Raw genomic sequence first — 25,489 nt, 5'->3', positions numbered from 1 at the left:
CTTTCCAAAACACTACTTTGTGCATGTCACACACATCCCCCCCGCCCCCCCTCCCCGCTCAGAAATCTCCAGTTACTGCCTAAGGAGCACTATATATGCATCTTGGTCCAGCCCTCCTTCCTCCAGTTAGGCCAGCCTTCCCACCTCCGTGTATCTTCTACTCTGTGCTCACGGCACCCGCCAGGTGGTCCACTCACTGTGACAGGGTGCTGGGGATGAAGAACAAAACCACAGAAACACGCTGTCAAAGAGTTCACATGCTGTGGCTGCCTTCGCCTGAGGACTGAGCTAGCACTGGGTGGGAATGCTGCTTTTTTTGGACTGGAGGCCATGTTAGCTCTTCCAGCTAAAGAGAGCTGTAAGGACAACGATGGCCCCCAGGGGGCAGCAGATTCCAGACGGCCTTTCCTAGAGCTTCAGCAGAGGGAGAGGACAGGCTGGGAAGGTGAGCTGGGCCTTAGCAACCCAATGTGCTGCAGGAATGATCTAGAAAAACGGGGTCAATGACTCTTCAGTGGGAGTCGGGGGCCTGTCGAAAAAGAGGAGCTGGCTAGGCAGAGTAGTCACACTTTAGAATTAGAACATACATGTTCCTCTCCTAGGAGGTGTATGGTATGTACACACACACACACACACAGAGCTGTCATTACAGATTGCTATTAAAACTGAAAAAACCTAGGGACATTTCCTTACGGGAACTGGTAAGACTGGAAGGTCGGAGTAGAAGTCCGAGTCTCTTGGGTACAGAGGCGGCCTGGAGCGAGGACTGGGAGATTATCCCCTCAGTAAATACTCCCTGGGTGCAGTGTCCGTATTTAAAGGAGTGTGTCAGGGGCTGGGTTCTGCTAATTTTCTTTCAAAGGTTGGAAAACTGTGGCAAGAAAACCTGTTTCGTGGTCCCTTTTAGTTCTAACTTCTGAGATTCTGGTGACAAGACGGATGAACTGAATGTCCCTAAGACTTGGAAAAGGAGGTTTTATCTGTCTTGAAAGGAGATCATGTGGACCCAGCGGTGATGAGGCCAGCAGAGGCCTGAGCTGGGGGACCGCCAGCATCCCTACCAGTTCTAGGATTCTTTACCAGGCAGATGTCGGACGTAAAAGGACCACAGCGTCTCCTGTAGCCTAGTCCCACATTGGGACAGAGGACAGCAGTGAGAGGTGCCACCTCAGAAAGACCTCCCTTAGTGAGTCATTTCTGGGACCTTTCAACGGGGCCAGGAGTCAATACAGCGAGGGCCTGGGCCTCTCAAAGGAAATGACTTTGGAGGTGAACACTAGAGTTGACTACGACAGCAGAGGGGTTTTTCTCTGTTGTATATGGTACTGGAGGAATTTTGTCTCCTGACTAGCTCTGGTGGGAAAATACAATTCCTGATGCTCACACCGTCAGCCCCACCTGCCTTGCCCTCTGCTGCCCACTCACCTGGTTGTGGACAGTGTTCAGCTGGTTGTTGAAGGTCATGGTCAGGTTGGTGGATGTGCTGGGGGCCACGTGTGTGATGAAGGGGGTCTTGCTCTGGTTCACTGTGTCATACATGTTCACCCGGCGCTTGCAAATCTCCATGTTCTGGAAACATGATTTGACGCTGTTCATGCAAAAGGCAGAGAAAGAGAGGAGGCATCAGGGAAGAGAAGAGGGTAACATGAAAATGGAGAGAGAAAAGGTGAGAACAGTTAATCTAGCAAACAAGACAACCGGGAGACTTAACTTTAGGTCTCAATTTCCTGGATTTCTCATGCAAGGTGTGCATTTGTGAGAGTGGGCGGCATTTAGATGGGTCCCCCTCACTGTCTTACTGCCTCTTCTCCCCATCCTGCGTGGGTAAAGTTTCTCCATAGCACAACAGACCTCTTGGCTCTCACTGCATTTCCTCGTGTTGCTGCTCTGCCTCCAACTTCAGTGCTCATTCTCAGCTTTCAAAGTGGTTTCTTGGCCCATAAACAAACGTGTAAGTTTTCTGATTGGGAACATTAAACAGCAGTTTATGACCTGCCTGCTTTCCCCAAAGACAACCCCTGGCGCTCGCCCTTTCCGGCTCCCCTGGAGCACCAGCGCCATCTAGGGGTCAGCCAGAGAACTAGTCAAGCCATCATCCTGACCTACTGCAACCTCACTGATTTGTGCATGGAATGAAGACAGTAATATTAACAAACAATACTATTAATAATTCATAATAGTGGCTAACTTTATTGATTGCGTGGTAGTTGTTTGCGAGCACTCTTTCACTCAGTCCTACAATAACCACGAGAGGAAGACAGACGATTGTTGCCCCTATGTTACGAGTAAGGATGAAGCAGAGAGAGGCTGGGTAATTTGCCAAGGTGGACAGCTAGCTACCTGTCAGCTGTCTTCACGTGTGCGTGTACATTCCCTTTAACCTCCTTCATCCTTCCTTTCTCCTTTCTAATCCTTGCCCAGTTACACAAAATAAAAATGATCTCCCTCTTTTTCTTCCTCTTTTTCTCTTACGAATCAAAACAAACCCTAATTATGAAAGTAAAGTATAAGAATGTTGCTGACACCAGCATGAAGGAAAAGGAAAGTGGTCCGTGGCCTTGACCAAGTTCTTGAAAATCCACCCTATGGTGTTCTTCAGGATTTATACCTTATTCCTCATTCACTTCTGTGTCTTCTAATTAAACTTATTTTTCCTCAAATGCTAATATTGAAGATAATAAGACCCCAATTACATTTCAATTTAAAATACTTATTTTAATTACACATAATGTAATAATCGAATACAAAATTCTACTATTTTAAGATTACAGTTGTATACTATTTCTGTATCTTATAGGTCAGCTATATTCGGGGCAAGCAGGTGCTCGTGGGCTGTCCCCAAGCATCCTCTCCATGAAACATGTTTTGAACTGACTTAGACATTTTTTCTGAGTTAATCTTACTCAGTCTATTTACACTGGCCACACAGCGCACACTGAATAAGCATTTACTGACTGGTGACCCTGGAGGCAGAGGGAAACGTGTTCTACGGTAACCAATGGCTAAAATACTGTCACTGATGCTGGTAATGCCGACATGTTTTGAGCATCCACTGAGGCCCAAGCCCACTGCTAAGTGCCTTCACCAGGAGGCTGAAGGAATAAAACAATGGATTTTGTGTTCTTTTCGGACTGTGTTTAATGCATCAGTGGTTTTCTGACAGTTCAACACAAAGCTTTTAGACTCAGAATTTTCTAACTGAAATGGTCTGAGTTTCTAGTTTCAGTTAAAGGAGAGCACCTTCATGTTGGGTTGATTCTGAGAACGGCTTCTAAGGAATTCATGTACGAGCATCCCGGTGTGGAGAAGTAAGTGCAGTCTCTTCTACCTGATAACGTAGATGTTGGGGCAGCTCTGGCCCAGCCCTAAGAGTGGGGTCTACAGCAGGGGCTGGGCCTCGAGGTTTCTTCCTACCCCAGAGTTCTCCATGGTCTGCCAGTTCTAGGATCCCTTGGGGATTAGGCCCACTCTCGGGTAAGCCCGGGTGTGCTCAAAGACCCCTCTTCCCTTCAGGGGCCCGTTTTCTGAGTTCTGAATTGTCAGTGCTTCTCTGGGGTCCCACACCAAGCTGTGAACTGGAAGCTGACGCTCAGTTTCTGTGCTCGGTCTTCACCACGCACAGTGGAGCACCCTATCACTGCTTCCTGGCCGGATGCAGAGACAGGCAGCACCCTGAGGTCATTCAGCCAAGGCCCCGACTTCATGCAGGTGACCATCTCACTGATGTAGTGCAGACGGCAAACGAGAGCCCTCTAGGTGGCACCCCCCATCTCCCCTCCAGAGCCGCTTCTAAGTCATCCCACTGCACCCTTGAATATACAAAGTCTGATCTTACGGGAGCCCCATCCAGTAAGTCACCACATCTGCCTTTCTTCTGTGGTACAGACTGATGCCCCTTGACTTACCTCTACCACACCCAGAAACAGGACAAATCCTCTAACGAGAGTTTGCAAGGGATGGGTCCAAGATCCTTCCCTGTACTGGAGTTCAGCTGTTTCAACATGCCTCTTCTAAGTAAAGAAGCAATGTTTGCTTGTTGCAATACGATTTGACTTGCTCAACGACAGCTAATAGGGAACAGACCTAAAATAGAGGAAGCCCCATCCGTGGTGGGTGCCACGCCCTCATTTCTCATATGTTAAGGTCAAATCCAGCCTTGAGACTGGGCCCAACTTGATTCTGGTCATCGCAGGGCCACCGGTGATCTGCAGGTGTTTCGGACCCCCAGCCTCTTCTTGTGTATTCCCTTCCCCTCCTGACCTCTGTCTGAAACCTGCTGCTGTCCTGAGCACACCACTTCTTCCTGCAGACACCCAGCGATGTGATAGTTTATTCTTTCATATCCCAAGTGCCTCAGGGTTGAGAGGCTGAAGCGATTCTCTCCCGTGACCCTCTGTTATGGGCTGAACTGTGCCCCCCAAGTTCATATGTTAGAGTTCTAACCCCTCAGGACTTAGGAATGTGACTGAATTTAGAAATGGGAGCTTTAAAGAGGTAAAATGAAGTCACTAGGGTGGGCCTTAACCCGGTTCCTGAGAAGGAGGGGGGATGAGGACACAGACGAGAAGGAAGACCATGCGAAGACACAGGAGAAGACAGCCATGTGTAAGTCAGAGAGAGGCCACAGAAGACACCTGCTCTGCCAAACAGCCAGATCTCAGGCTTCTAGAATTATAGAAAATTAATCTCTGTTGTTTAAGACACTCAGTCACTCAGCAGCACTTTCACGGCGGCCTGGGCCGACGAACACTCCCCACTAATCTCCCGGCCGACAGCCTCACTTCTTTCCTCTCTCCCTCCCTCACCGAGGCCTGGGCCACTAGCTCAGTGCTCCTCTCCAACCCACTCCCTGCCCACCTGGCACTGCAGCTGTCACACTGATTACCCGTCAGACATCCTGGTTTCTTGGTTCCTTCTCACCTCCAGGGACCAGATGTCAATTTTCAGCCACCGATTCCTTGGGCTGTCCAACTACCCCCAACCACAAATTCAAGCATCCCGTCCCCTGGTCACATTTCCCACCCTTGTGGCTTATTCGACTATTACTATAATAATACCATTCTTGGAGCTGATCAGACCACTCCGTCTCTCTGGACCCTCCCATCTTCACTTCCTTTCTTTGTTAGCTAAGCCTCCCACAGCCATCATTCTGGGCTACGATTGCTCCAATGCCAGCATCATAAATCTGTGTCAGTCTTTTTCTCTTAGCAGCCCAGCAAAACTCCAACCTGGGTGGACCCAACTCTCCGTGTTCTCCATGCCTCACCTGGGGAGTTCAGTTACACCCCACGCTATTCATGTCCAACCTCCATGCTCAACAAGTCTGCTGTATTTCTCTGTTCAATTTGTTCTGCTACCTTCTGCTGTGTAAACTTTTCTACCCTCCTTAAACCAGCAACACCTTGATCCCAAGGAGGAGACAGCAGCTGTCTGAATTACTCCCTCAACCCTCCCCCACTGACGTCATCCGCACATCCGTGACAGCCACACGCCCTTCCAGCCACCCTTCCTGTGATGTTGGCCTGTTTCTCTAGCTGCATTCTGAATCCCAGCTCCTCCCACTACCTTGGGAAACACCTTCTGAGCATCCTTTATCTTTGTTGTCTCAGTTGCTACCACACACTTCCCATCAGCATCTTAAATTGCTCAGGTCTCTTCCACATTAAAAGAAAATCCCCCTTGGGCCTTCCCTAGTCACCCCTCTGTTTCTTCCCTCCTCTTTCACAGGCTTCCTTCTTGAAAGGGTGCTCTCTGTTTCTTCACCTCTCACTCAGTCTTGCAACCTGCTAAACTGGTTTCTGCTTCTACCATCCACCGAGACAGCTCTCCCTAAGTTACCAACTTCCAAGTTGCCAAATCTGATGGGCATTTTTTCCAGCATCATTTGACTTGATCAAGCAACGGCAGACAGATCTTTGTTAAACACAACTCTCACCAGCCATTCCCCTGCACAAGAACCCTTTCCTGACTTCTCACGGCTCTTAGGAGAAAGACGAAATCCCTAAGGTGGAAGCCTTGCTCCCGGCTTCTGGGGCCTCATCTCTCTCGCTGTCCCAGGCTCTCGTGCTCGGACCTGCCCGTGTTGGGGTCTCCACATGGCAATGCCCCTTCCGCTCTGCCAGCCTTTCCACCAGGTGCCCCTCACTCTCCTTCATCACTTCCTCAGGTTTTCCCTGCCCTGCCCTACACGAGGGCCCTTGTTACCTGCTCTCCTCGCCCTCTGTGCCCCGGGACAACAGCCTGGTTATTTGGATGTCGCCGGTTTAGTCCTTTCTCTCTCCTATAGACTGAAAGCTCCGTGGGCAGGGCCCATCTGCTCTATCCCCTGCTTTACCCTGGCACCTGGCGTTGCACACAGCACAGTGAACGAATGAATGAACAGACCCGGATCCAAACGAGACCGAGTCCACTCCAGCACGGATCTGGGAGCGACCTCCGCACTGAAAGTGGCTTTGCTTCCCAGACGCTGCCATTCTGCGCCCCTCCCTTCACGCAGACCCTGGGGGCTAGTCCCCGCAGCCTTGTGCCCTCTCCTGGTTCCTCTGTTCCCTCCTGTTTGGTGTCAGGAAAACTTCGGCCCAGGGTCCCGATCTGGCCGCCACCTGCTTTGATAAATACTGTTTTGTTGGAACACAGCCTGGCTCCCGGGTTTCTGCATTGTCTACAGTGCTTTCAGCGAGAACAGCAGAGCCGAGTTGTGACAGACTGTATGGCTATAAAGCCTAAAATATGTACTGTCTGGGGCTTTAAAGAAAAAGTTTGCTGACCCCGGGTATAAAGCACCGAGGGGGACACCTACTGTGTACTATGGGGAAAATCGAGCAAGTGCGTCATGGTGACAAAGGGGTGGTTCAGGGTTTCGATCGGAGTGATTCTCTTGTCCGCATCTATGGTCAGCATTTTCTTCAACAGGTCGATGAACTCCCGCCGGTCCGCCTTTTCTACCAACATGTCGCTCCCTTCCAAATCCGTTGTCATGTTCACCTGGAAGTAAGCGGGGACAGGTTACTCTCCCCGACGTCCTTCCCCTCCGCCTGCCGCTCCATCCTCATCTCTCAGTCACCGCTTCCCAGTTCCCACAAGGCCGTGTCTGCCCTGCGGGAGGCACTGCCATGTGCTATTACTGCCCACAGGATGTGGCTGTTCTCTGTGCAGGGGAGGCTGAGGGCCACTGCTGGTGCCCACAAGCACACGTGAGTGACGGGAGTACCTGCTCCTGCTTTCATCAGTCCCGCTGAGATGCACCTCACATCACACCTCATTGAAAATAACCACAAGATGAAGTGAGTTCTGGAGACTGCATGACAACGGGAAGGTACTTAATACTAGAACTGTATATGTAAAGATGGTTTAAATGATACATTTTATGCTATGTGTGTTTTACCACGGCTAAAAGCAATGACAACGAAGCAGTAAAAAGTAAGATGCAAAAAGATTTATTTACTGAACCTTCAGAGGGAGATGTCAGGGCCTCGGTGCCGTCTTCCCACCCCTACGGTCTTATCTGCCCTCTCGCTGCGCCCTGGATTAGGGCCAGCATTATTGACGTCCCTGTGTTCGCTGGGATGACTTGTGCCCAGAGCAAGCAGGAGATCTGAACACAGGATTTTTCTTCCAAGAGCAAGTCTACACAAGGATGGCCTTTAGTAACTTGTTCTGTGGTGCTTGCTGTATCTTCCAAGACATGTGCTAGAAGCCAATTTCAGTTTTTGCAGACAATCTAAGCTTCTTATCAACTGACAAGTACACTTTATTCAGAATCATGAATTTTTGTTACACTTCTCTTCAGTAAGAGGTATGCTAAGTGTTTATTGGTCTGTAGCTTTATTTCTTGTTGCTTTGAAGAAAAACCCACTTTGGGTTGCTCTGATTTTACACCAGCTTTTGCCCTGAAAATAGCTGAAGTTCTAGGATTTTCTCTAGCACAAACGTGAGGGTTGCGGTCCCTCCAGTGAACTGAGAGGACCGACTGCAGTAGGTTGAACTGTGTTCTCACAAAAGATGTGAGTCCTAATCCCTGGTCCCTGAATGTGACCTTATTTGGAAAAAGGGTCTTTGCAGATGTAGTCAAGTGAAGGTCACACTGGAGCTGAGTGGGCCCTAAAGCCAATGACTGCTGTCCTTATAAGAGAAAGAAGGGAGATTTGGACACAGAGACAAGAGGAACACGGGGCAGAGATGGGGAGGATGCAGCTACAAGTCAAGGGACCCTGAGGATTGCCAGGGGCCACCAGAGGCTAGGAGGAAGGTATGGGACAGGTCTTTCTAGAGCCTTCAGAAGGAACACGGCCCTGGTGGTACTTCTATTTCAAACTTCCAGCCTCTAGAATTGTGAGAGGATAAATGTCTGTTGTCTTAAGTCAGCCAGCCCGAGGCAACTAATCACTGGCAGGAAACTGAAATGTACTAATGGGCTTGAATTCTTCTCCTGAAGAATCAGTAAGACTGGCCGGTTCTATTTTATAATTAGGAACCAATAAATTGGAGCTATTTTTAAACAGCTGGTGTAAGGTTTTAAAAAGGTTCTACAAACCCACTGGCATTCTTACTAAGGCTGGTATATGATTGTTTAAGGTCAAGGTCAACCTCCACAGCTGAGTAATGTGGATTTCTACCCGCATCCTCTATGACTCCTGCAGAAGTCTTGCCGTGCGTGGTTTTCATAGGGCTAACACTGCATACTCACCCATGGAGCTTACCTGGGCCATATCATCTAAACAGTTGAAAATGTACTTCCTTGCTTCCTTCGACTTAATCCCCGTCTCTGCTTCATGGTCATCTGGTGTCTGGTCAGGAGAGGCAACAGCCCGTTGGTTACTGTGAATTACTTCCTCGTCACTGTGACTCAAACCCTCCAGCTTCTGCTTCTCGCAGAGGGTCTCTTTCCCATCTCTCAGAGGAGACTAGGGTTCTTCTTAAAGTGACCTGCACACTACTCACTTGCGCGTTTCACCCTCCATACTGACTCATCCCTCCTCCTTCCGTGCTTCCCACGAACACCTGTCGGGGGCCTGCTCTGAGTCGGGTCTGGAGGACTCCCAGCTGAGCAACATAGGCCACCCCCCCCATCACTCTCCATGCTTCCCCAAGTTAAGGGCTAAGACCAGCTTCCATATGTGGAAAAGCAGGCCTTTCCCACACATTTAAAAATTTTAATTTAATCCTATTTATCAAGCTCTTATACACAGAGCTCTCACTATGTGCCAGGCACTGTTCTAAAGCACGTGAATGCATGTAACACCCTTCACAATCATCCTAGGTGGGATGGCTACCAGCTCATTTTTCAGAGGGACAGACAGGAACAGAAAGCTAGAGGGGCTTGCCAAGGTCACATGGCCAGGGAGTGACAGCCGGCTCTGGAGTCTGTTCCGTGGGCCCCCTCCACCCGGGCCCGGGGCACACACACCCAGTTCCTGCACTGGCCTCGGTCCAGGAAACAGCTGTTTCCAATTACTATGGGTTTTCCGTCTCATCCATGGATCACAGGTAATTAATCCTTCAAATCACTCTCCGACAGCACACCTGGAGCTGCTAAGATCTAGGAATGACTGGGCAAGTAGGTCTGAGGCTCTTCACTAAGATGCAGAAGTGAACCCTGACTCTGCCCGGCCTCAGCCTCCTCTCCCCAGGACTCTCTTTCCCTGGACCTGACCTTGAGCCACTCCCCATCACAGCTGCCCAGTGCCGGCCTCCCGTCAATAGCCCAAGATGCTTGCTTCACATCCCAATCTCTTTTCTAAACCTTTTGTGACCACTGGCCACATATTATCTTTAAATGTATTACAATTTGGCTGTGGTTTCTATCCAAAAAAAAAAAAATCCACCCACACTGGTGCAAAAAAAGGAGAAACACCTAAAATGAACATAAAACACACTTAAGACATATTATTTCCTCCTTCCCAGGAAAAAAAAGTTAATTTTAATTACTAGGCACAGATCAAAGTGAAAGCAAAATATGTTTCCGTTAAAGTAAAACCACCTGAATATATGGTGTGTTGCACCCGCTGCTGGCTGAGACGGAGAGCCCCCTCCCTGGAGCCCGGGGAGGCGAGGCTGCTCAGACTGTACCCTTTGCCTGGAAGACCCGCCTCATCTTTCAGGGCTCAACTCAAATGCTCCTCCCCGACCCTCTGTCACAGCAGGATTTAAAAATTCTTTTTTCTTTTTTTAATAGGGGGGAGGAGGTAATTTAGGTTTATTTATTTTTAACAGAGGTACAGGGAACTGAACCCAGGACCTCATGCACGATGGGCACGCACTCTACCACTGAGCTCTGCCCTCCCTGCTCCACAGCAGGATTAAAGGCTCCCTTCCTCCTGGTCCCACACTCCGTTCCTGCCGGGAATAGGGTGCCTGTTGCAGGGATTGGGGGCTGGAGCTTGCCACACAGGTTCTGCCTCCCTCTGGACTGCGAGCTCCTTGAAGGCAAGGGGTGCTTCACTTCTGTCTCTGGTACCAACCAGACAGGCCATCAAGGTTTACTGGATTAAATCTCGGGAGTTTAGCAGTCAGAGCCTGGGATTCAGCAGGCCGACGACGAAGCGGTGCTTTTGAACACTCGAGTTCATCCACGCCACGCATGGACAACAGTCACGCCTCCCCCGTGTTGCTGGCCAGATCAAAGGGAGATCCCGGGCCAGCGTGCCGATGTCTAAGGCTCCCCACGAACTGGACTGGGCCCTTCTCCCCTGGTCTGGGCGCTGGAGAGGAATGGAGGGGATGCTCTTCCTACCTTCAGCCTCCACAAAGGATACGGCGAGTCTGTGTCACGGTTGAAAAACCTAGTTGTCTTTGTCCCCGCGCTTAATAAGTATTCTGCCGGCAAACCCTGTGTTTGTGAAATATACCGAATCTGCAAGAAAAGATGGGGATGAGGTCAGGGCTTTTCCTGTCACTGTACCTGTGGTATACTAATGGCGCTAGTGTCTCCGAGAGAAACGACAATTTTATAGGGAGAGAAGGAAGTAATCAAAGGAGAAGGGAAAAGAAAGAGGAATAAAGCAAGAAAAGTGAGGCGAGGGGAAGCAAGGCTCAGGAGACAGCGGAATAGCTTGTAACCCTATCTGCACATCATGCAGTAATTGAAGAGCTAAAGCAGACAAAGAAGGGGGACTTGCCGTGAATACCCGAGCTCTCTGGACCCACCTGATCGTACTCAGAAGCCCCTGGATACAGCGGCCAGCCTAGGAACAGTTCTGCAATCACACAGCCCAGGGACCACATATCAATTGCTTCACAAAACGGTAAACCAAGGATGATCTCAGGGGCCCTGAAAGGGAAGAATGGAAAAAATCATTAGCAATTTGGAAATGCAGGCAGCTGTGTCTATGAATTCTACATAAAACCCCATCTCTCAGACCTGGTACCACGACTGACCCCCTCAAGGGCCTGTCATTCCCTCACAAGGCTGCAATGATCTCTCCATCTTTTGGCTTGGTCCTCCCCCTCAGCAGAGAGCCTGGCTGGATGGTTGGCTGAGATGAAGGGAAGTCTGTGGTTCTGGAACAGACCCACAAGGAACCACATCTATTGACTTCATTACCATTACGTTCCAGCCAGATGACCTAATAACCACTTCAGATGAGACTGGACACGTTCAGGGTGGTGTGGCCATAGACCTAATGACCACTTTCGAGATGCTCAGGAGTTACTTTCTGTAGCTGAAAACCCAGGAAACCAACCTTTAGAGAGTGCCCAGTTTTTACAAAGGAATTCTGAAGTACAAGTATTCTATTTGCAGTAATATATAGAACAAGTTGCCTCCACCCAGAATGGGATTAAGTCCAATATCTGTTTATGCCAACAATCCCCTTTTAGGAGTCTGTATCACACTTTCCCAAGGAAACACCACTTTTTTTCTCCGTTAGCTTCTAAAAAGGTAATCTGAAAAGTTCTCTACTATTACAAATACGGAACCTTGTTCATGACCCCTAGTTTGGGTATCAATCAGAATTCCATTACCAACCCTTTCCTAACTGTAGAAGTTATGTTCCTTCACATGATAAACAAGGTTACATGCTGGAGCTTCTGAAGGAAATCACCTAAACTCAAAGAGAAAATTTCACATTTGATTGGTAATCAAAAACCAAAGACCACAGAGTGCCTCTTCTTTTCCAGGAACTGGTCATGATTAGGTAGGGTACACTTTGGAGAGAACCACGTTCAAAGTATGAGATACCAACCCAGTTTATGTTTTTAAGAAACACGGCTCCAGGCACTCTGCCGAGACGGAAATGCACCAGCCCAACTGCTGTTTTCTCCGTAAACTTCCCACTTGCTTAAGCGAGGCAAGAAGCTGCTGCTCTCCCACCCTTTCAGCAGCCTGGAGAGGGAGTGCAGGGTGCCGGGGGCTTCTCTGGGTCTAGGTTACCTCCGCCCGCCTGGCCCGAGAGTGGGGGCTGGGGGTGGTGTCAGAAACACCTCCAGTGTCTCCGAACTTCTAGATGAATTTCTCCCCACTTAGCAAGTATCCCCCGACCTGCTTCTGGTTTTAAACCTGCTCTCATTGCTCCTTTTTCTTCTCTACATAATGGTATTGAAAAAATGAAACAAATAAGAACCAAAATGTCTTGTCACAAAAGTCTTTTAATTTATCACTTGTTTTCTTGGGGGGAGCTTAGGTTTGTTTGTTTGTGGTTCTGGGGATTGAACCCAGGACCTCGCGCATGCTAAGCACACACTCTACCACTGAGCTCTACCCTCCCACCAAGGAGTTTCCTCACTTCCTTGGGGTTGGAGAGTCAGCACACTGCCAGGTGCTTCTAGAGCGCCCCCAGCATGGTCTGGGCAGCAAGAGAACTTGTCCTAAAACCCAGGGCTGGGTCTGTCCTAAAACCCAGGGCTGGGTCTGCCCAGGCTTGGGAGGAGGGGCTGCTGTGGAGGGCGGCGGAGCGAGTTGCCCCGGAGCTACTTAATGGCTCTTCCTGTCCCCGTCCCCTGGCTGCTGGGCAACATCAGCGGCTGGCATTCTGCCTGGCACTTTGCCTCCTCTTTGGTCTCTGTCTCCTCCAAACCTATGTCCTGTAAACACAGGAGGCTGCCCTTGCTCTCTGGCCCTGATGCCCTGGGGATGCTGGTGGTGGTTTTACGACATATCATGGGGCCTCAGTCCCACAGCTGGCCCAGGTCGCCGTGTCCAGCGTCGCCCCCACACACCAGGGCCCCCAGAGTCACCTGATCATTGTGTGTAACTGACAAGATTATGGTTGCCTCCAGCAATGCAATCTCTTCAGAAGTGGTTTTGGTTTATTTTAAAACCACATCTTTTAGAAAAGAAGGGAATATGGGAAAAGAACATTATAAAGAAAACAACATGCTTTTATTACACATGTGTCAGAACTTGCTTTTCTTTCTGCCCTCCCTGTTTTAGAGTCAGGCGTGTGTACCTGCCTCCTCTCACACGCAGACTCAGGCCTCATCCCAGGAGAAGTACTTCTGGTCTGGTCCCGAGAACCCCTCTCTCTGCAGGCTGCTGCTGGCTCAGGATCGAGCATCTCCGCACCTCTGTCCCCCGTTCCTATGACCTGTCCCTTTGCCCTCTGCAGCCTGGACACTCCAGTCTCTAGGCCGGGTCTCAGCACAGGCTGGTCTGGTTTTGTGGGGATATCTCTGGACTGGACCACGGGAATGCCCTTTCTAACAGGCTAATCAACTGGTTCTCGGGCCCCTATCAGGCCACTGGCAATCTCTGGAAACCCATTTCCCAGATCCTGTTCCCTGATGATCTGCACAGCAGAATCCAACAAGTAAGACTGTCATGCAGAGGGCACTTCAGTGACGTTCTCTGGCAAGAAACACCAGATATAGATTTTATTGCCTAACGTTACATGAACAGGGTCTGTGAAAATAGCTCTTCATCCATTTTCGGTCAGAAAGTGACATGGCAGTGATTCACGGTACCGCGATGTGGGCAGCAGGGTATTTTTTTTTTTTTTTTGCCGTGATCACGGCGAACAAATGCTTACGTGTCAGGCAGGACAGTGGGAGACAAAGGAAAGAGAAGGCGCAGACCCATCCCCGAGGGACCGTGGTGCTGGGAGGACATCACTGAAGCACAGGTGACAACTGGAGTCGAACACAACATGTGCATGGTGCCCACGCACACAGATATGACGACAGAGCTAATCCAAGCACACAGACGTGCTCCGGCGTCTCCCGTTTAAAAAAATAAAGCAGAACACAAGAACAAAACACACCAAAACCCAAACCCAACCTTCCCTAGTCCCTTCCGCTCCCTGCAGCTGTCGTCCTAGTTCTCTGTTCTCCTTCCAAAGCCAACTCTCTCAAGACCCATCTCCTGCAGTTTCCACCGCTCGTCTCCCTCCTCTAACCGGACCTCCACCCTCCGCTCCCATTAAGTGCCTCGCTTGTCAAGGTCACCAGGGACCATGTCACATCCACTGGTCAGCTTCTCAGCTCTGGGAGCCGCGGGCCACATTTCTTCCACGCAGGTGACTCTTCCCTCCCGTTTTGAAACACGCAGTCTGGGTTTTCCCGACACCACGCCCCCCATGTTTGTCCTGCCTCTGCTCATGGTTTGTCTGTTCCTTTGCGGGTGTGTCCTCCTCTATCCAACTGCCAAACGATGGCAAAGCCCTGGGACCCCTCTCTTCTCTCTTTTCATTGTTTTTCTAGGTAACTGCTATGGGTTGAGCTGTGTCCCCCAAAAGACACGTCGAAGTCCTAATCCTCAGCACCTCAAAATGTACCCTTACTTGGAAATGGGGTCACTGCAGATGTAATTAGTTAAGATGATGTCATCCTGGAGTAGAGCAGATCCTTAATGTCCCAATAAGAAGAGGGAAATCCAGCCACGGACACAGAGGGAAGATGGCCACGTGAGGATGGAGGCAGAGGTTGGAGTGATGTTGTTAGAAGTCAAAGAATGCCTGGAGCCATCAGGAGCCAGAAAAGGCAAGGGAAAGTCCTCCCTGAGGGGCTCCTGAGGGAGCACGTCCCTGCTGACAACTTGATTTTGGACTTTCAGCCTCCAGAACCGTGAGAAAATAAATCTCTGTTGTGAAGTCATGTGATTTGTGGTCCTTGTTTCTGCAGGGCCGGAAGCTGATACAGTCATCGTATGCATGCTTACAGGTTTAAATCCCACTTTGTGTATTTCCAAATGTCTATCCCCAACTTGGACTTTTCTCAGTGCCAGCTTTACATTCTGTTGGCCTGACATTTCCACTGGAATATCTCAAATCATCTCAATCTTAGTATGTTTAAAAGGGAACTCTTATCAAGACATGGAAGCAAAGGCAACAGAGAAATTAAATACTACAATAGAAAAACTAGATTTGGTGGATATTTTCAGAGCATTACACCCCCCAAAAATAGAATATACATTCTTTTCAAGTGCACATGGAACATTTTCCAGGATCGATCATGTACTTGGACACAAAAGAAACCTCAACAAATTTAAGAAGATAGAAATTATCTCAAGCATCTATACCGACCACAATGCCATGAAACTGGAAATCAACAACAGAGAAACAAAGGAGAAAAAAAGGAAAGCATGGAGATTAAACAATATGTTATTGAAAAAACAATGGATCAATGAGGAAATCAAAGCTGAAATTAAAAAATACCTTGAGACAAATGATAATGAAAGCACAACCACTCAAAACCTATGGGACACAGCAAAGGCAGTGCTAAGAGGGAAGTTTATAGCGATACAGGCCTTCCTCAAAAAAGAAGAACAATCTCAAATAAACAAGTTAACCCACCACCTGAATGAATTAGAAAAAGAAGAACAAAAAGCCCCAAAAAGCAGCAGAAGGAAGGAAATAATAAAGATCAGAGAGGAATTAAATACAATAGAGATTAACAAGACCATAGAAAAAATCAACCGAACCAAAAGCTGGTTTTTTGAAAAAGTAAATAAAATCGACAAACCTCTGGCCAAACTCACAAAGAAGAAAAAAGAGAGAGCACAAATTAGCAAAATAAGAAAGGAAAATGGAGAAATTACAACAAACAAAATAGAAATACAGAATATCATATGAGAATATTATGAAAAACTATATGGAACCAAACTGGATAACCTAGAGGAGATGGACAAGTTTCTGGAAACATACTGTCCACCAAAACTGAATCAAGAAGAAACTGAACACTTGAACAATCCGATCACTAGAAAGGAAATAGAAATAGCAATTAAAAACCTCCCTACAAATAAAAGTCCAGGACCGGACGGCTTCACCGGGGAATTCTACCAAACATACAAAGAAGAACTCATACCAGTCCTTCTCAAACTCTTCCAGACGATTGAAAAGGAGGGAATACTCCCAAACTCATTCTACGAAGCCACCATCACCCTGATACCAAAACCAGGCAAAGACACTACAAAAAAAGAGAATTATAGGCCAGTATCACTGATGAACATAGACGCCAAAATCCTCACCAAAATTTTAGCAAATAGAATCCAACAACACATAAAAAAGATTATACATCATGACCAAGTGGGGTTCATCCCAGGGACACAAGGCTGGTTCAACATACGCACATCAATCAATGTAATACATCACATCAACAAGAGAAAGGACAAAAACCACATGATCATCTCAATCGATGCAGAAAAAGCATTTGATAAAATTCAACACCCATTTATGATAAAAACTCTTGCCAAAGTGGGTATAGAGGGAACATATCTCAACATAATAAAAGCTATATATGACAAACCTACAGCCAGCATAGTTCTCAACGGTGAAAAACTCAAAAGCTTCCCACTAAAATCTGGGACAAGACAAGGATGCCCACTATCACCACTCCTATTCAACATAGTCCTGGAAGTCCTAGCCACAGCAGTCAGGCAAGAGAAAGAAATAAAAGGGATCCAAATTGGAAAAGAAGAGGTAAAAGTGTCATTATATGCTGATGACATGTTACTATATATAGAAAACCCTAAAAGGTCCACACAAAAGCTACTAGAGCTGATCGAAGAATTCAGCAAGGTAGCAGGTTACAAAATTAATGTTCAAAAATCAGTTGCATTTCTTTACACTAACGATAAATCAACAGAAAAAGAAAGTAAAGAAACAATCCCCTTTAAAATAGCACCCAAAGTAATAAAATATCTGGGAATAAATCTAACCAAGGAGGTGAAAGAATTATACACAGAAAACTATAAACCATTGATGAAGGAAATTAAAGAAGACTTTAAAAAATGGAAAGATATTCCATGCTCTTGGATTGGAAGAATCAATATTGTTAAAATGGTCACACTGCCCAAGGCAATCTACAGATTTAATGCAATCCCTATCCAATTACCCAGGACATATTTCACAGAACTAGAACAAATCATAATAAAATTTATATGGAACCATCAAAGACCTAGAATTGCTAAAGCATTACTGAAGAGAAAGAAAGAGGCTGGAGGAATAACTCTCCCAGACTTCAGACAATACTATAGAGCTACAGTCATCAAGACAGCATGGTATTGGTACCAAAACAGACATATGGACCAATGGAACAGAATAGAGAGCCCAGAAATGAACCCACAAACTTTTGGTCAACTCATCTTCGACAAAGGAGGCAAGAATATACAATGGAATAAAGACAGTCTCTTCAGCAAATGGTGTTGGGAAAACTGGACAGCAGCATGTAAAACAATGAAGCTAGAACACACCCTTAGACCATATACAAAAATCAACTCAAAATGGATTAAAGACTTAAACATAAGACAAGATACAATAAACCTCCTAGAGGAAAACATAGGCAAAACATTATCTGACATACATTTCAAAAATTTTCTCCTAGAAGAAATAAAAGCAAGAATAAACAAATGGGACCTAATGAAACTTACAAGCTTCTGCAGAGCAAAGGAAACCGGAAATAAAACAAGAAGAAAACCTACGGAATGGGAGAAAATTTTTGCAAGTGAAACCGACAAAGGCTTGATCTCCAAAATATATAAGCAGCTCATATGACTCAATAAGAAAAAAATAAACAACCCAATCCAAAAATGGGCAGAAGACCTAAACAAGCAATTCTTCAAGGAAGACATACAAATGATCAATAAGCACATGAAAAAATGCTCAATATCACTAATTATCAGAGAAATGCAAATCCAAACTACAATGAGGTATCACCTCACACCAGTCAGAATGGCCGTCATTCAAAAATCCAAAAATGACAAATGCTGGAGAGGCTGTGGAGAAAGGGGAACCCTCCTACACTGCTGGTGGGAATGCAGTTTGGTGCAGCCACTATGGAAAACAGTGTGGAGATTCCTCAAAAGACTAGGAATAGACTTACCATATGACCCAGAAATCCCACTCCTGGGCTTGTATCCAGAAGGAAATCTACTTCAGGATGACACCTGCACTCCAATGTTCATAGCAGCACTATTTACAATAACCAAAACATGGGAACAGCCTAAATGTCCATCAATAGGTGACTGGATAAAGAAGATGTGGTATATTTATACAACGGAATACTACTCAGCCATAAAAACCGACAACATAATGCCATTTGCAGCAACATGGATGCTCCTAGAGAATGTCATTCTAAGTGAAGTAAGCCAGAAAGAGAAAGAAAAATACCATATGAGATCGCTCATATGTGGAATCTAAAGACTCATGGACAGAGAATACAGACTTGTGGTTACCAGGGGGGTAGAGGGTGGGAAGGGATAGACTGGGATTTCAAAATTGTAGAATAGATAAACAAGATTACACTGTATAGCACAGGGAAATATACACAAAATGTTATGATAAATCACAGAGAAAAAAATGTGACAATGAGTGTGTATATGTCCATGAATGACTGAAAAATTGTGCTGAACACTGGAATTTGACACAACATTGTAAAATGATTATAAATCAATAAAAAATGTTAAAAAAAAAAAAGAAAGAAAAGAGGAGCATAAAAAAAAAAAAAAAGACATGGAAGCAACCTAAATGTCTATCAGCAGACAATGGATAAAGAAGATGTGGTATATATACACAATGGAATACTACTCAGCCATAAAAAGGATGAAATAATGCCATTTGCAACAACATGGATGGACCTAAAGATTATCATACTAAGTAAAGTAAGTCAGACAGAGAAAGAAACATCATATGGTATCACTTACGTGTGGAATCTAAAAAAATGATAAAAATGAACTTACTTACAAAATAGAAAGAGACTCACAGACCTAGAAAACAAACTTATGGTTACCAAAGGAGAAAGGAAGTTGGGGAGAAGGATAAATTAGGAGTTTGGGATTAGCAGATACAAACTACTATATATAAAATAGATAAACAACAAGCTCCTACTGCATAGCACAGGGAACCACATTCAATATCCATAATGAAAAAGAATATATATATATATATATATATATATATATATATACACACACACACATATATAACTGAACCACTTTGCCGTACACCAGAAACTAACACAATATTGTAAATCAACCATACTTCAATTTTAAAAAATATGGAAAGGACAACAAAAAAGGAAACTCTTCTCCCCTGCTCCTCCCCCACCCCAATAATTCCTCCCTTCGTCTTTGTTTCAGTAAATGGAATTACCACTCCCACCCCCACCCCCTTACTTAAGCTGGAAATCTGGGAATGATCTCCGATTCCTCTCTCCCCTCCATCCTCACCACCCAACCCATCAATAAGGCAGTTCCAAAGTCAAGCAACCCCGATTCTCTGCTTCCACTGCCACCGCTCCAGCAGCAACCTGTCTCACCTGGAGCTTCCTATCCAGTCTTTCCACTTCGTCATCCCTTCCTCCAATCTACTCTCTACCAGCTGCCAGAGTCAACAGGCCACACATCCCTTTGCTTGAAGCCCTTCAGAGGTTCCCTACCACACTTGGCATGAAATCTAAACCCCTCCCCTGACCCACGGGGACCTCCAGGGCCGGGCCCTGCCCAGCTCAGCACGGTCATTCCAACCCACTGTCCTAGTTCAGTGAGCACCAGCCTAATTAGCTTCCTCTCAGTCTCCGGACCCAGCGCCTTTGTACGGTGTTGCTGCTTCTGCCTCAGATGCTCTCCCCGGGCTCTCAGACGGCTGCCTCCTCCTCATCCTTCCAGCCTCAGCTTAATTGTCACCGCCATAGACAGGGTTCCCCTGACACCAGTTAGTCTCTATCTAGGCTGCCATAAATGTCACTTCACAGCACTTTCCCAAGAACCTGCTTACTGTCTGTCTCCCCTGCTAAGTCCACGGGGGCAGCACGGTGCCCTTCATCCAGGAGCCACTCAGTAAAGGTTTGTTGATTGAATAACCCTTTATTAAACATAAGAAAGCACTAAAATACGTGATTCATACAAAAAGCTCTAAGGCAGCGCAAACAAAAGAGAGTGGAAGGGGCAAATCTTCATGAAGGAATGGAAGCCTGGGCCAAGAACGGGGGTGGGGGGGGTGGGCAGGCTTCTGCCAGGGGAAGAGCAGGCCTCCATGCGGGTGGGAACTGCAGGAGTGGAGGCCCAGGGACCGGCCGGGGTGCGCGGCAGCCGCAGCAAGGCCAGTGCCGAGGAGCGGAGGACACCGACCTGTAGCTGGCTCACGGAAGAATTACAGCAAAAAGGCAGCAAAGGTAGCAGGGGGGCTGCAGTGGCACCAGGGCTTTGCAGGGTCAGGACCGCGGGGTTGACCGCATCTCCGCTTACTCTCTCTTGAAGCCATTCCCCCTGAGCTCCCCCTGCTACCAGCCTGGCAGAGCCCTCTTCAACCCAGGCTTCTCTCGGAACCCCCAACTACTCTCCTGCCTTTGGTTTCAATCTTTTCCAATCTCCCCTGAAACTCACCTTCATCCAAGGGACGTGTCCTGTGCTCTGCACGCATGCCATGTTGATCACATTTCTGATACAGCCTGCCCCCTCCCCTCCCTCCTTCCTGCCCGCTTTCTCTGTGCCAGGTGATGAAGACACAGACACCAGTCACCTGAGTGGTCCAACGAATATTCATCGATCACCTATTACTGACATACACACACTCGGGTGTCCACCCTCTACTAGGCCTTCCCAAGGGCGGGGTCTGTGTCCCACGGGTTTTGATCCTCAGTCCCGCACACAGCAAACACCCCATAAAAATCTGCTCACCACCCAGGCCACGAGTCCTCAGGTAAAGAAGGCACTTCTCTGGCCCCTCAGTCATCCCTAGGGGACTGAAGACCCTTCTGCTCTGGTCTGCAGAGGCTCCTCTCCTGTCCCGCTGGTTCCTAAGGCTCTGAGCTCCTGGAAGTTCAAAGTCAGTCTCAGATCCGCTTCTTTTTGTTCAGCGCACCTGAAGCACCTTCAGCGGTGGCCGAGCCACGTTTACTCTTCAGTGAAGAAGAAACCATTCTCACCAAAGGCTATTCTAAGCCAGAATTTGGTTCAAGTGCCACTTATTCACTTACTTACTGGAACAATTCAACTGCCATCTTCCTAAGTGTCTACTATGCGCCAGGCACCGGGCTGGGTGCCGAAGATCGAAAGGAAAGGCAGACCCTCTGGCTCCTCCCGGAGCTCAGCACCTCGGAGGCCGCAGCGAGCCCACAGCTGACACACAACACGCCGGCCGTGTGCCCAGCACGCGGAGGAGGGGATGACTGCAGGGAGGAGACGCAGAGCAGGGAGGGCTCCCCAGATGCCTGAGCTGAGTCCTGGGAAGTGGACAGATGGGGTGGCCTCGAGGCGCTGGGTGATGAGTGCATGTCACCCCCTGCCCCCAAGGTGGTGTCTCTCCAGCACGTTGCACAGCGCCTGGGCGAAGCAGGCGCTCACACAGATGTGCAGAAGGAATGAATCTCTCTGCTTCAACCCCACACCCTCAGCAGGTGCCAGTTTCTCTGACGCTGGCACCATCCCCTTGGCATCACACCTTCTATGACAAGGGGAAGACTGCGTGGCCTGTTTCAAAGTTGACATGTTTTAAAGGAAAAAGTCACATTCAAGTTTCTTGCATGGAGCCTGTTTCTGTTCTCAGCTCGGCCCCACAGCAGGTAGGCCCACCGACCGGGGAGACGGCCTTTCTCTCTGGGCTCAGCAGCACCCGGGTCCTGCCAGTGACGCATGCTTCGCCCGCCACCCAGGGAGTCATCTTCCAGAGGCTCTTCAGTGCTATTTTGGGACGTCAAAAATACTTCAAACATACATGAAGCGTCAGACAAAATTGGCACCTCAGAAAAAGGGAGAGATTGTTCCTTTCCAACACTCCCAGAGCAAGACACTGAAAATTCTATTTTTCTCTAGAAACAGAATTAAACAGTTAGCATTCTCAGCACATCAGTGATTGAAGTTTGTGATTTCGCTCCACTGGCTCTCCTGACGGAGCGCATCGCTGGTGGGGTCCTCCCAGATCCCGTCCAGATCCTGCGACCCTGTGGGGGAACGACCCCAGTAGAGGTACGGACACCACCCGAGGAGAGTGGAAACGCGTGGGAGCACTGTTTTCACAGGCAGAATCCAGCGTCGTCAGGCTGCGGCTGTTCACCTACTTCCTGATGCTGGTGGGAGGACGGAATTCACCACAGCATCACAGGCAGCGCCTCGCACAGGACAGGCAGTCGAGAGCTAGTAAACCACTTACGCAGAACAGGTCTAAGTCCACGTGACAGCAGTTAAACAAAGAGCGTCCCTTTCCCTCATTTTGAAAGCCCGTTGACTTCCTTGTAAGTTGCAACACTAGGAAAGCTGTTTAAATATCTTAAAGCATACACATTAAACATTTTCGTTTCATTTATTTGTTTAAAGGAGGTACAAAGACTAATATAACCAACAACTAAGAGCTTTAGAAAGACAACAGCCCATCCACAACCCCACCCCTCCTCCTGAGAAGCAGGGCCCTGACTCTGCCCTCCCTTTCACGGTGCCATCTCTTCCTCAGCCAGCCTCCCCGGCCAACTCTCCACCATCTACACGGCACACGAATAAAACAAGCGCAAGGTTCACAGCCACTCCCAGCCTGGGCGATAAATCTGCAGCACTAATCAGAGAGCACAGGAAGCACTGCATTTCTGGAAAAATGTTACTCAATTTCTCCGGAGTTTTTACTTCACCATCTATAAAATGTGATTATTAATCTCGCCTTTTTTTTTCTCGCCTCCACAGCAGCTTATGAAGATAATTTATGGTCAGTAGAATTATAAAGCAGTTTGAACTCCTTGGAAGCAAGACACTGTTAGTCCATGGTATTTTATAATCACTGATATTATAAGGTGTACTTGAATTGAACTGCAGTGAAAAAGCCCGTTCCCACAAATATATGTAGATTGAAAGTAACCTCGGGATGGCTGGGGCAGAAGCAATCAAAATGTAAAATGGTATTTCAGATGGGTTGTTAAATCTTATGTTTCCACCACAAAAATAAGGAGACTTGGAAATGCTGACATGAGCTCAGAGCCACTACTTGAGCTGGCGACCCAGAGTGGGAGGCAAAGGATTAATTACATTAAAGCAACACAGGACCTTAGAAATGGCAGAAATCTGAGGACTAGGAGGAGGCTGTTTTAGAGAAATTTGACCCCAAAGCCTGAAGGATCTGCAGAGAAGACAGCCCGAAGGGTGAGTGGTGGAGAGCACCTTGGGGCAGCATCCCTAAAAGATGGTTTCAGACTATGTCTGGGGGACCAGGAAGGTCCAAGTGGAGATCTGCATAGTGATCGAGACCTGCCTAATCCAAGGTGAAACTGGGATTTGCTTTTGAAAAAGACACTGCTTCCTCAGCCAACAGGAGATATGAAAGAAATGGCTCTATCTCTGGGGTGCTAGGGAGATGAGGGGCAAGACAAAGGGTCTCTGAGATGGAGCTCCAGGAACAAAACACAGGTGAGGTTGACCAGGGGTCCACTCGTTGTGTTGGCTTGCACTGAGCCAAGGTGATCAGGAGACTGTCCTGGGACGGCTTGACCAAACACTATGCACCCTGAGATCTGCAGACACACTCCACAGGAGAGTATTTCTGCCCTGTACTGAGCTGGAGAGGACACTAGTGGAGAGTGGCTACAAAGGAGCAAGGCTCTGACTCCTGAAGGAAAGCCGGGGAAGAAACCCCACTCTGCCTGTGGTCGTTCCAGCTGGATCTTACACGTGTAGCAAAATCCTTGCAGGGAGGTTCTAGAAGTGCTACCTTCAGGCCACAGCTGATGTCAATAAAACTGTGTGCTGATGACGATTTAAGACGCTCAGTGGTGGTTCTGTCATAATTGAGTATCTCCAGCTATCACCAGTAGAAATACTTAAGACATCGGAACAAAGCATCACATCCATATGGGAAGTTGATTATATATAATCAGGGTTTGCTTGCAGTGTTGCCACACTTGGACAGTTTCCCAGAGGATGCGAGCTTCCTTGATTCAACTGACCATTTTCAGTATAATGCTAGAATCAGAGTGGCAGTTTTTTTTTTTTTTGGATTTATGTTGGCAATGAACATCTTGGTTCTGAATAAGACTTTCCTGGTGTGCACTAAATGTGTATATATATATATATATATATTCACCCCTGCCCCACCTCCTCCCGCATGCTGATCCTTAGTTTCCAGCACTGCTTCAACTCTGCTTCAAAGTGCAGCACCAAAAAAAAAAATCTAACTTTCTTGTTAATATACCAGAAGAAAAGGTTGGATCTGCAACTCAAATGACTATAGCCTCCAAAACCTTCTAGTGATGTTGGTGTAAATGGGAAACCAGTTCTCAGGTCTCTGGGGGATATTCTGATGCTAGCCTGTAATTCTTTGTAAATCGCAGTAAGAAATGTTCCTAGGAAGAATGACCTGCACCCAACCGTGGGTCGTTTTAAAGATACGCACACTGTCCTGTAATTCCTTATTCTCTTGACATGCACAGTTGCACTGTCTACTTGGCCCATCCCAAGCCCGGTGGCCCTGAATCTCCCGGTCCAGTCTCCGGTGCTTTTACCACGAAGCCAAGGGCTACTGGAGAAAGCCTGACATCCCACAGGACGACTATATTACCAGTTTTGCTGAAGTATGTGCTCAGTAAGCATCTGCGGAAGCACTTGGCAGCCAGGGAAACGGAATCTCAGGTTTCTGCACGTATCTACATATAGAGGTTCTTTTCACATGTGTACAGCTCCAGGTTCTTTCATAAAGTTAAAAAAAAAACCTTGATTAATTGATTGATTGTGAAAGTAACACATACAAAGAAGTGCATAAAACAAAATCATACAGCTCAGTGACTGACCAGGAAGATAAGCAGAGACGTGGTCAGCACGATAAAGCCCCGCCTACACACTGTCCCCTCTGCACCTGCGGGGGCGACGTGCAGCCTGTGCAGGGCGTGCGCGTCGGCGGTGGGGACCCTGTGCCTCGGCTGGGCTCTGCCTTCCCTGGATCAGGCTCCCGAACTGGTGGGCTGGGCGAACCATACAGCTGGCCAAGGGAGACAGGACACCAACCCTCAGACGTTCTTTTTAGCTCCTTTCACTGACTGTTTCTTCTGCTTGTTATTAGTGTGGAAACCGTGCATTTAGAGCTTCCCTGGGAAGCCTGCTGATACGGCGGGGGCCTAACCCAAGTGGCACTGTCACCTGCTGTCACCC

General features: G+C 47.6%; 1 protein-coding gene across 7 annotated transcripts in view; it reads right to left on the bottom strand.

Annotated features, from left to right (window-relative positions):
* The window catches only part of HIPK2 (homeodomain interacting protein kinase 2), a 252,551-nt gene that overhangs the window by 46,598 nt on the left and 180,464 nt on the right, over positions 1-25,489 (bottom strand). For all 7 annotated transcript variants that reach the window (XM_072964349.1, XM_072964348.1, XM_072964350.1 and 4 more), the window contains exons 3-7: positions 11,146-11,269; positions 10,733-10,852; positions 8,700-8,786; positions 6,800-6,984; positions 1,426-1,588 (exon numbers count right to left, since the gene is read on the bottom strand). In XM_072964349.1, the coding sequence (XP_072820450.1) occupies positions 1,426-1,588; positions 6,800-6,984; positions 8,700-8,786; positions 10,733-10,852; positions 11,146-11,269 (679 nt within the window). The remainder of the gene's footprint in view (positions 1-1,425; positions 1,589-6,799; positions 6,985-8,699; positions 8,787-10,732; positions 10,853-11,145; positions 11,270-25,489) is intronic.

The sequence above is a fragment of the Vicugna pacos genome, chromosome 7 (assembly GCF_048564905.1).
Source record: "Vicugna pacos chromosome 7, VicPac4, whole genome shotgun sequence".
NCBI classification, from domain to species: Eukaryota; Metazoa; Chordata; class Mammalia; order Artiodactyla; family Camelidae; genus Vicugna; species Vicugna pacos.
This window is presented reverse-complemented; position numbering and strand designations above follow the sequence as displayed.